The sequence below is a fragment of the Bombina bombina genome, chromosome 11 (assembly GCF_027579735.1).
Source record: "Bombina bombina isolate aBomBom1 chromosome 11, aBomBom1.pri, whole genome shotgun sequence".
NCBI classification, from domain to species: domain Eukaryota; kingdom Metazoa; phylum Chordata; class Amphibia; order Anura; family Bombinatoridae; genus Bombina; species Bombina bombina.
In genome coordinates, this window is record NC_069509.1 from 125,139,373 (window position 1) to 125,151,799 (window position 12,427).

The following is a 12,427-nucleotide window of genomic DNA, read 5'->3' on the forward strand; positions in this document are numbered from 1 at the left end:
ATGGGATCCGGTAAGCCATGTTTATTAAGATAGTAAATAAGGGCTTCACAAGGGCTTATTAAGACTGTAGACTTTTTCTGGGCTAAATCGATTCATTATTAACACATATTTAGCCTTGAGGAATCATTTATTCTGGGTATTTTAATATGATTATATCGGCAGGCACTGTTTTTGACTCCTTATTCTTTAGGGGCTTTCCCTAATCATAGTCAGAGCCTCATTTTCGCGCCGGTATGGCGCACTTGTTTTTGAGGACAGCATGGCATGCAGCTGCATGTGTGTGGAGCTCTGATACATAGAAAAGTCTTTCTGAAGGCATCATTTGGTATCGTATTCCCCTTTGGGCTTGGTGGGGTCTCAGCAAAGCAGATTCCAGGGACTGTAAAGGGGTTAAATATAAAAACGGCTCCGGTTCCGTTATTTTAAGGGTTAAAGCTTCCAAATTTGGTGTGCAATACTTTTAAGGCTTTAAGACACTGTGGTGAAATTTTGGTGAATTTTGAACAATTCCTTCATACTTTTTCGCAATTGCAGTAATAAAGTGTGTTTAGTTTAAAATTTAAAGTGACAGTAACGGTTTTATTTTAGAACGTTTTTTGTGCTTTGTTATCAAGTTTATGCCTGTTTAACATGTCTGAACTACCAGATAGATTGTGTTCTGACTGTGGGGAAACCAAGGTTCCTTCTCATTTAACTATATTTATTTTATGTCATAAAAAAATTTAGTAAAAATGATGCCCAAGATGATTCCTCAAGTGAGGGGAGTAAGCATGGTACTGCATCATCCCCTCCTTCGTCTACACCAGTCTTGCCCATACAGGAGGCCCCTAGTACATCTAGTGCGCCAATACTCCTTACTATGCAACATTTAACGGCTATAATGGATAATTCTATCAAAAACATTTTAGCCAATATGCCCACTTATCAGTGAAAGCGCGACTGCTCTGTTTTAGAAAATTCTGTAGAGCATGAGAACGCTAATGATATGGTTTCTGAAGGGCCCCTACACCAGTCTGAGGGGGCCAGGGAGGTTTTGTCTGAGGGAGAAATTTCAGATTCAGGAAACATTTCTCAACAAGCTGAACCTGATGTGATTACTTTTAAATTTAAGTTGGAACATCTCCGCGCTCTGCTTAAGGAGGTGTTATCCAATTTGGATGATTGTGATTATCTGGTCATTCCAGAACCACTATGTAAAATGGAAAAGTTCTTAGAGGCCCCGGGGCCCCCCGAAGCTTTTCCTATATCCAAGCGGGTGGCGTACATTGTTAGTAAAGAATGGGACAGGCCCGGTATACCTTTAGTACCTCCCCCCATATTTATAAAATTGTTTTTCCTATAGTCAACCCCAGAAAGGACTGATGGCAGACAGTCCCCAAGGTCGAGGGGGCGGTTTCTACTCTACACAAGCGCGCCACTATACCCATAGAAGATAGTTGTGCTTTCCAAGATCCTATGGATAAAGAATTAGAAGGTCTGCTAAAGATGTTTGTTCAGCAAGGTTCCCTTCTACAACCAATTGCATGCATTGTCCCTGTCACTGCAGCCGCGTGTTTCTAGTTTGATGAGCTAGGAAAGGCGATTATTAGTAATTCTTCTTCTTATGAGGAGATTATGGACAGAATTCGTGCTCTTAAATTGGCTAATTCTTTCACCCTAGACGCCACCTTGAAATTGGCTAGGTTAGCGGCGAAAAAATTCTGGGTTTGCTATTGTGGCGCAGAGCGCTTTGGTTAAAATCTTGGGCAGCGGATGCGTCTTCCAAGAACAAATTGCTTGACATTCCTTTCAAGGGGAAAACACTCTTTGGCCCTGACTTGAAAGAGATTATCTCTGATATCACTGGGGGCAAGGGCCACGCCCTTCCTCAGGATAGGTCTTTTCAAGACCAAAAATAAACCTAAGTTTCGTCCCTTTCGCAGAAACGGATCAGCCCCAAGGGCTACGGCCTCTAAGCAGGAAGGTAATACTTCTCAAGCCAATCCAGCCTGGAGACACCTATGCAAGGCTGGAACAAAGGAAAGCAGGCCAGGAAACCTGCCACTGCTACCAAGACAGCATGAAATGCGGGCCCCCGATCCGGGACCGGATCTGGTGGGGGGCAGACTCTCTCTCTTCGCTCAGGCTGGGGCAAGAGATGTTCTGGATCCTTGGGCGCTAGAAATAGTCTCCCAAGGTTATTCTCTGGAGTTCAAGGGGCTTCCTCCAAGGGGGAGGTTCCACAGGTCTCAGTTGTCTTCAGACCACTTAAGAAGACAGGCATTCTTACATTGGGTAGAAGATCTGCTAAAAATGGGAGTGATTCATCCTGTTCCATTAGGAGAACAAGGGATGGGGTTCTACTCCAATCTGTTCATAGTTCCCAAAAAAAGAGGGAACGTTCAGACCAATCTTAGATCTCAAGATCTTGAACAAGTTTCTCAAGGTTCCATCGTTCAAGATGGAAACCATTCGAACACTCTTCCTTCCATCCAGGAAGGTCAATTCATGACCAAGGTGGATTTCAAGGATGCGTATCTACATATTCCTATCCACAAGGAACATCATCGGTTCCTAAGGTTTGAATTCCTGGACAAGCATTTCCAGTTCGTGGCGTTTTCTTTCGGATTAGCCACTGCTCCTAGGATTTTCTCATAGGTACTAGGGTCCCTTCTGGCGGTGCTAAGACCAAGGGGCATTGCTGTAGTACCTTACTGGGACGACATTCTGATTCGAGCGTCGTCCCTTCCTCAAGTAAAGGCTCACACGGACATTGTCCTGGCCTTTCTCAGATCTCACGGATGGAAAGTGAACGTGGAAAAGAGTTCTCTATCTCCGTCAACGAGGGTTCCCTTCTTGGGAACTATAATAGACTCCTTAGAAATGAGGATTTTTCTGACAGAAGCCAGAAAAACAAAACTTCTAGACTCTTGTCGGATACTTCATTCCGTTCCTCTTCCTTCCATAGCGCAGTGCATGGAAGTGATAGGCTTGATGGTAGCGGCAATGGACATAGTTCCTTTTGTGCGCATTCATCTAAGACCATTACAACTGTTCATGCTCAGTCAGTGGAATGGGGACTATTCAGACTTGTCTCCGAAGATACAAGTAAATCAGAGGACCAGAGACTCATTCCGTTGGTGGCTGTCCCTGGACAACCTGTCACAAGGGATGACCTTCCGCAGACCAGAGTGGGTCATTGTCACGACCGACGCCAGTCTGATGGGCTGGGGCGCGGTCTGGGGATCCCTGAAAGCTCAGGGTCTTTGGTCTCGGGTAGAATCTCTTCTACCGATAAATATTCTGGAACTGAGAGCGATATTCAATGCTCTCAAAGCTTGGCCTCAGCTAGCGAGGGCCAAGTTCATACATCAACCATCAGGGGGGAACAAGGAGTTCCCTAGCGATGGAAGAAGTGACCAAAATCATTCTATGGGCGGAGTCTCACTCCTGCCACCTGTCTGCTATCCACATCCCAGGAGTGGAAAATTGGGAAGCGGATTTTCTGAGTCGTCAGACATTGCATCCGGGGGAGTGGGAACTCCATCCGGAAATCTTTGCCCAAGTCACTCAACCGTGGGGCATTCCAGACATGGATCTGATGGCCTCTCGTCAGAACTTCAGAGTTCCTTACTACGGGTACAGATCCAGGGATCCCAAGGCGGCTCTAGTGGATGCACTAGTAGCACCTTGGACCTTCAAACTAGCTTATGTGTTCCCGCCGTTTCCTCTCATCCCCAGGCTGGTAGCCAGGATCAATCAGGAGAGGGCGTCGGTGATTTTGATAGCTCCTGCGTGGCCACGCAGGACTTGGTATGCAGATCTGGTGAATATGTCATCGGCTCCACCATGGAAGCTACCTTTGAGACGAGACCTTCTTGTTCTAGGTCCGTTCGACCCACTCCAGCTGACTGCTTGGAGATTGAACGCTTGATCTTATCAAAGCGAGGGTTCTCAGATTCTGTTATTAATACTCTTGTTCAGGCCTGAAAGCCTGTAACCAGAAAAATTACCACATAATTTGGTATATCTGTTGGTGTGAATCTGCAGGATTCCCTTGGGACAAGGTTAAGATTCCTAAGAGTCTATCCTTCCTTCGAGAAGGATTGGAAAAAGGATTATCTGCAAGTTCCTTGATGGGACAGATTTCTGCCTTGTCTGTGTTACTTCACAAAAAGCTGGCAGCTGTGCCAGATGTTCTAGCCTTTGTTCAGGCTCTGGTTAGAATCAAGCCTGTTTACAAAATTTTGACTCCTCCTTGGAGTCTCAACCTAGTTCTTTCAGTTCTTCAGGGGGTTCCGTTTGAACCCTTACATTCCGTTGATATTAAGTTATTATCTTGGAAAGTTTTGTTTTTGGTTGCAATTTCTTCTGCTAGAAGAGTTTCAGAATTATCTGCTCTGCAGTGTTCTTCTCCTTATCTGGTGTTCCATGCAGATAAGGTGGTTTTGCGTACTAAACCTGGTTTTCTTCCAAAAGTTGTTTCTAACAAAAACATTAACCAGGAGATAGTTGTGCCTTCTTTGTGTCCTAATCCAGTTTCAAAGAAGGAACGTTTGTTGCACAACTTGGATGTAGTTCGTGCTCTCAAATTTTACTTAGCAGCTACTAAGGACTTCAGACAAACTTTGTCTTTGTTTGTTGTTTATTCTGGTAAACGGAGAGGTCAAAAAGCAACTTCTACCTCTCTCTCCTTCTGGATTAAAAGCATTATCCGATTGGCTTATGAGACTGCCGGACGGCAGCCTCCTGAAAGAATCACAGCTCACTCCACTAGGGCTGTGGCTTCCACATGGGCCTTCAAGAACGAGGCTTCTGTTGATCAGATATGTAAGGCAGCGACTTGGTCTTCACTGCACACTTTTTCTAAATTTTACAAATTTGATACTTTTGCTTCTTCTGAGGCTATTTTTGGGAGAAAGGTTTTGCAAGCCGTGGTGCCTTCCATTTAGGTGACCTGATTTGCTCCCTCCCTTCATCCGTGTCCTAAAGCTTTGGTATTGGTTCCCACAAGTAAGGATGACGCCGTGGACCGGACACACCTATGTTGGAGAAAACAGAATTTATGTTTACCTGATAAATTGCTTTCTCCAACGGTGTGTCCGGTCCACGGCCCGCCCTGGTTTTTTTAATCAGGTCTGATAATTTATTTTCTTTAACTACAGTCACCACGGTAACATATGGTTTCTCCTATGCAAATATTCCTCCTTAACGTCGGTCGAATGACTGGGGTAGGCGGAGCCTAGGAGGGATCATGTGACCAGCTTTGCTGGGCTCTTTGCCATTTCCTGTTGGGGAAGAGAATATCCCACAAGTAAGGATGACGCCGTGGACCGGACACACCGTTGGAGAAAGCAATTTATCAGGTAAACATAAATTCTGTTTTGAAACAGCTATATCTTTTATTAGAAGCATTTTTGCTAATACGTTTATGTAACAAAAATGCTTCTACTTAAAACAGAAATGCATCTGTGTGGATTCCTAATATGGCTGGGAATGTCTCTTTAAGGTAGCACTGGCTTGGCACAATGAATGGGAATGTATTTGGCAGACCTTCAGCATTTGTTTAGAATAGGTGTATGCTGTCAACATATTTCCTTTAGAAATATAATAATAGAACATTTGCCTATCACTAATGGATACATTTGGTTCCTATCTCAACAATAAAAAAAATAATTTCACCACATTTGAATGTAGGTTGTTTGCTATGAGGCAGTTAATGGTTGTGTCGTAAAGGTTCATTGCTGGGTCCTTCCATTTCAATTTCATTAGCGTTTCGAGTTCCACAACACTTATTTTTAATAAACTGGAGGGAGTTCCATACTCCCAGCCTACATGGTCTGTGTAAAGTCAACGTGAAGATTAAATTAATACAACTTCCACTTAACATCACCAACTCTGCAATGTTGGTTATCAGTTCATCTCCGGGAGACATTAAATCTCCCAGAAGCTTTAGCTGTGTCCTTCGGAGGAGCATGATATTGTAAAACAGGCGGCACGTAAAAAGCACGGAAATATGAAGTAGAACGACCAGATGTTCTTTCACGTTCTTCTTTATTGTGGTATCTTCTGCACTTTTTAAAAGAGCAATTAGGAAACCAAGAAACAATACAATGACAATTGATGGGATACAGAATCCAGCAGTGAACTTCACAAAGTCGTATGCTGGCTTGGAATTTAGTGGATCAAATTGGCAGTGTGTTATATTGTCAGGATCCCAGTAGGTGCCCATCAGTGACATAGCCAGCAGTGACAATAGCAGAGAGACGGCCAAGGTTACACATACACACACCAGAGGACTTTGCCTTGCCTTGGTCACTACAATATTAGAAATGGAATTGCTGAAAATTACAAACATGGGAAGCATCAGAACCAGGAGGTACTGGGAGTAAAAATAGCTTAAGTTAAAGAACGAGGCAAGAACGCTGCAGCTCACGTTGGTTATTTCCAGATAATCTGGTCTTGTTATAACAGTAAATGAATACAAAGTAATTGTGATATCGGTTATTGTCAAATTTAAAATGTAGAAGTCCAAATTTTCAAAAATGTGACTCCTAATATTGTTTTTGATGATTATTATTGTACAAAATATACCAGACAGCAAACCAAGAGGGAGCAGTATACCTATGTAGGTGTGCATGGCTCTTGAAATAACGTTCTGATAGGCTATGATGTCCTCTAGGTCGGAGTAAGAATCCATGGTTTGACTTGGGTAATATAGGTATGTCATATTGTGATGGTCCATAATTGATCTCCTTTGGTGTAATTATTTACCTAAAATAGAAATAAATGAGCATTAGTTTTTGTATGGTACTGTATAAAGTCCCAGGTGGGATCTGTAGCAACAACTCTGAATCATAAATACTTTATTAGTTATATTGTGCTGGTTCATTTAAAGTGACATTAAAGGGACATGAAACCCTATTTTTCTTTCTTTCATGATTTAGAAAGAGCATGTCATTTTAAGCAACTTTCCAATTTACTTCTATTGTCTAATTTGCTTCGTTCTCTTGATATCCTTTGTTGAAAAGCATATCTAGATAGGCTCAGTAGCTGCTGATTGTTTGCTGCACATAGATGCCTTGTGTGATTGACTCACCCATGTGCATTGCTATTTCTTTAACAAAGGATATCTAAAAAAATGAAGCAAATTACACAATACAAGTAAATTGGAAAGTTGCTTAAAATTACATGCTCTTTCTAAATCAGAAAAAAATTAGGGTTTCATCTCCCTTTAAAGAACAATAAAAAATGATATCATGTGTTAGAGCAGCAGTCAACAAATCTGTTTCAAATTTAGGAGCCAGTAAGAATATTTAGGAGCCAGATATACTTTTACGAGTCAAACAGTGATGTTTGCATATAGATATATAGAGAATAACCCAAAAAGTTAGGAGCCAGAGGTTAATTTCTAGAAGCCAGTGGCTCCCTGGCAACTGGGTTTGTTGAGCCCGGTGTTGGAGCATTTTATTATTGCACTATTGCTTATAACTGCTTGTTTAACCCCTGCTGAGGGATTACACATATAGTTAAACTCAGCTTCAGAGATCTTAGCTGAACACATCCGGTGAACCAATGACAAGAGGCGTATGTGTGTAGTCACCTTTCATCAGATACCTCCCAGTAGTGCCTTGTGCAACATAGCCTACAAAGTAAATGTGATAATTATATTTAAACAAATAAAGGGACAGAATACTGTAAAAAAAAATTCTCTCTATGTGTTTCAAATGACTTGTTACACCAGCAACGGCATATAAAATGTATGAGAAATTGCTTCTTCAGGTTTAATGTTAAATATGAAATAGCTGATTTTGTTCTTTGACACCACAATCCATTAAAATGGGTTGAGCTTCCGGGAAAATCAGATGATCTTATATTATCACTTTCTGTACACATAAATGCTTCCTTATCTTATCTCTGTTTGTATATCAAATCCTCTATACTTATCTCTTCTACACCCCAATGGGAGTGTAATGTCTTCTACTGGCTATGTTTACACAGCTTTTTAATAGCCTATACTTTATGATAAAGTAATTTTTATTATTTTGTAGCAAAGGCATAATAACAGGAAAAGTATGAAAGAAAAACAAATCAAGAGAACAGAAATCCTGGTTCTCTGAAATAACATAGTAAATGAGATAAATCAGGTTACAAATCATTGAATCGTTCAGTCACTAAGTTATAATTCGTAAGACCTCTCTAACATAAGAAACTTGGAAGCATCCAACATTGTGAAACAATAGTCCGTGTAGTGAGGAATCTTCAGTTTGTAGCTAGAATTAAAATAGTTTTGTACACAGTTATGATGCTTAAAGGCTCAAACAAGCTACATATTACCAGGGTAAGGATCAATGAAGTAAAGAAATAGTGAAGGGGGAAAAGAGTTAAGTAAAGCAAAGAGAGAGAAAAAGGTAAGAGGTAGATAAGGGGGTGTCTCCCGACCATTCCGCTCCTTTTTATTTAAAAACTTGTTATATGTGGGATTAATATGTCTCCTATTTATCTATATTTTACCTGTCATGTCTGGGGGTTCTGAATTCTTAAAGGATAGAACAATCCAAGTGGGGGGCTCTATTGGATTAAACTAATGTGTTAGGATACATTGTGTAATATCCAGTAATACCATACTTTCTGAAAGGTTTCTTGGGTATCTAGAAGAAATGCTGCCTGTTCTGACATACTGTAATAAAATTTAAGTTTGATTTTGATTTCTTCCCAGGACGGGGCACATTCCCTCCAATGGCGGGCTATACAAATCCTTGTGGCAGTGCATGTTATCTTAATAAACAAATTAATATATTTATTGAATTCTTTAAGTCTGACGTGGAGTAAAGCTTGTTCCATGGTGAGCTTAATAGGGCTGTCTAAGATTGAGCTTAAAAACCGGGATAATTGGTTCCACACCCTGTGTGTATGGGAGCAGTCCCACTACATGTGTTTGTAGTCCCCCACTTCCCCACAGCCCCTATAACAGAGTCTAGATATATCTTTGGTGGAGTGTGAGGTTATCAGCGGAGTTAGATACCAACGGAAGTTGGTCTTAATGCAGTTTTCCCACATATCTGCACTTAACAATCCCTTTCCTGCACTAGATAGAGTCATATGCCAATCCTGAATCTCCATTTCCTTGTTAATATCTTTTTCCCATTTGGTTTGTAGGATGGATTTGGCATCTTCTGATGCTAGCTGGATTGCTTGGTAAAGCTTGGAGATAGTGTTCTTGGGCCTGGATGTGGTGCTGCATATGGTCTGTAATATAGAGGGCAAATTTTTAGTTATGGATGGCAAAAGAGGGTGAATGATGGAGGTAAGCTGCAAGTATAAAAACCATTCTAGTTTAATTGGCTGCAATTTTTCTTGTAATTGTGTGTAGCTCATCATTTTACCTCCTATTATAAGGTCAGCTATTCTATAAAGTCCTCTATTTTCCCATTTTCGAATAATGGGGATCAGTTCATGTCTAACTAGGCTCGTGAGTGTGGCTTTAACGGAGTGCATAGGGAGTAGAGCCAAAGAAGTAGTCAGTCTGGACCATTGCTTGATCATGAAATCTATCACTGGATGTTCTTGTTGCTTCCTACTAAGGCATCTTTTAGGGTCCCAAAGAATCATGTCCTGTGGGATAAGTCCTGCTATATCTGATTCAAGTTGGGTCCAGACAATGTCCTTGTCGGGGTCGTTGAGAAGTGCCGTCTGTGCTAATCTGGCTGCCTGATAATAGTGTTTAAGTTTTGGTGCCCCCCCCCCCCCCCCCCCAATTGTCTGTTCCTAGAAAGGACTGCCAAAGGGATTCTGGCCTTTTTGTTTCCCCGTATAAAACCAATTATATGCTTTTGGAGGTCGTCTAAGTCTGGGGCTGGAATTCTGATCGGCAGGGTGCGGAATAAATATAGGATTCTTGGCAATATCATCATTTTGACTGCCGACAGTCTACCAAACCATGAGAATCTTAGTTTACTCCATTTATTTAAATCTTGTTTAATAGATTTATACATAGGGGGATAATTTGCCTTGTATAGTGCCATTGAGCTTGTGGTTAGATTAATCCCCAAGTATCTGAGGAGGTGTTTGGCCCATTTAAATTCAAAGTTAGCCTTTATCAGCTTTTTAGTATGATCTGGGAGATGCACAGGTAGTGCTTCACATTTTTCCAGGTTAATTTTATAGCCTGATATAGAGGAAAAGGAATTGAGGGTTTGGTAGAGGTTCGGAAGTGTCATCAGTGGTCTTGACAGGGAGAGTAGGACATCGTCTGCAAAGAGTGTGAGTTTATATTCCTTTTGTTTTATTTTGATACCTGTTATATCAGGGGATCTTCTAATATGTTGGGCCAGGGGCTCTATGCACAGCGCAAAAAGTAATGGGGACAACGGGCATCCCTGACGGGTCCCATTGAGGACAGCAAATCTTTCGGATTGGTGACCCATGGCTCTCACGCTCGCAGAGGGGGTGGAATATATATTTTGAATTGCTCTCATGAATTCCCCAGAGATGCCTATCCTAGTTAACACTGCCTGCATGTATGTCCAATCGACTCTATCAAACGCCTTCTCTGCATCCAGAGAAAGGAGCAGGGAAGGCGTTTTTGTTTCATGCATATAGTCAATCAGGGACACCATTCTCCTGACATTGTCTGGAGCTTCTCTATTTTGGATGAAGCCAACTTGGTCAGGGTGTACCAGTTTGGGGAGTAAGGGTTTGAGTCGATTAGCTAGAATTTTTGTGAAAATTTTTAGGTCCTGATTTATTAGGGATATTGGCCTATAGTTCTGACACAACGTCTTATCTTTGCCTGGTTTCGGGAGTACTATAATTTTAGCGTCTAATAATTCAGATGGGATCATATGGCCTTTTAATAATAGCCTATACTTTAAGTATATAAACTTATATATAGGGATACCATTGGCAAAATCATCTATTTTAAATGCGATATAAATGCAAAGGAGCTATTTGTAAACAATGGAATATACTCCAGCAGGTAAAATGGATCATTAGGAACACATTAAAGGGGAGAAAATGTTAGTGTAAACTGTCGCTTTAATTAAAAAGTAATTTGATGTATTAGTAGATAGTGTATTTAGAACTCATATTTTTTTTGAACAATTTTAAATGTATATAAAAAAATTATATTTGTCCGTACAAAGACAAATATTCCCTCCCATTGTCAAAATCCTTACCAAACTGGAATAATTGGATAGCAAATGTTGAGTTGTAATCCATGGTGCTTTAATACTGTTTATTTCTTTAGAATATTACTTGTAATATTTGTTCTCCACACCAAGAATACTTTGAAACATTTTGATTATTGCATTTTGTTTCCTTATAAACAACTGACTGGTCTTATATTGTATACATTGTATTATAATGGACACATTAGATTTGTATGTGGGATACTCTTGCAAACCTATGAGATATTAAAGGGACAGTCAACACCAGAATTTTTGTTTAAAAAGAAAGATAATCCCTTTATTACCAATTCCCCAGTTTTGCATAACCAACACAGTTATAATAATACACGTTTTACCTCTGTGATTACCTTGTACCTAAGCCTCTGCAAACTGCCCCCTTATTTCAGTTCTTTTGACAGACTTGCTTTTTAGCCAATCGGTGCTCACTCCATGGTAACTTCACGTGCATTAGTTCAATGTTGTCTATATGAAACACATGAACTAATACCCTCTAGTGTTTAAAATGCATTCAGATTAGAGGCAGTCTTCAAGGTCTAAGAAATTAGCATATGAACCTCCTAGGTTTAGCTTTCAACTAAGAATACCAAGAAAACAAAGCAAAATTGGTGATTAAAGTAAATTGGAAAGTTGTTTAAAATGGCATGCCCTATTTCAATCATGAATTTTTTTTTTAACTTGACTGTCCCTTTAAATAAATGTAATGGTCGAAACTGTAATAAAGATTTGTCTAAAAAAAACAATAATTTTTTTTTGATAAAAGTAAATTGAAAAGTCATGCTCTCTCTGAACCATGGAAATTGGAAATGACTGTCATGTCCCTTTAAAGGGATACTAAATCCAATTTTTTTTTCTTTCATGATTCAGATAGAGGATTCAATTTTAAGCAACTTTCTAATCTGAATCATGGAAGAAAAACCATTTGGATTTAGTATTCCTTTAAGATCTAAAAGGGAAAAACCCAAAATGATTCTGTTTCAGAGTAATTCCTTTCTAGTTTACTTCTCCATTCTGGAGCGAGCCTGAGTTTTGTACCCTTGGCAGTAATAGTGTCTGTCTCCTGTCTGACTTCCCTGTTCTGCAGCTTGGCTTTTACTGGAGTCCATAATAAAGTGTTATTTCTATATAAAGAATAGCCAAAAGCTTAGTCTCTGCTTATTTGTACATCTCCAAGAAGATAAGAGAATACAAACATATTAGTAGCTTAAAGGGACACTCAAGTCAAAATGATCCATCTGAATCATGAAAGACAAAAAAATGGG

At 40.3% G+C, this 12,427-nt stretch overlaps 2 protein-coding genes across 2 annotated transcripts in view; one reads left to right on the top strand and one right to left on the bottom strand.

Annotated features, from left to right (window-relative positions):
• Nucleotides 1–12,427, top strand: part of C11H7orf50 (chromosome 11 C7orf50 homolog) — a 1,120,174-nt gene that overhangs the window by 460,694 nt on the left and 647,053 nt on the right. The window lies entirely within an intron of this gene.
• The window catches only part of LOC128641871 (uncharacterized), a 42,390-nt gene continuing 35,318 nt past the window's right edge, over nucleotides 5,356–12,427 (bottom strand). Inside the window, exon 2 of the mRNA XM_053694435.1 lies at nucleotides 5,356–6,753. Coding sequence (XP_053550410.1) covers nucleotides 5,696–6,724 — 1,029 coding nt within the window. The 5' untranslated portion in view covers nucleotides 6,725–6,753 and the 3' untranslated portion in view covers nucleotides 5,356–5,695. The remainder of the gene's footprint in view (nucleotides 6,754–12,427) is intronic.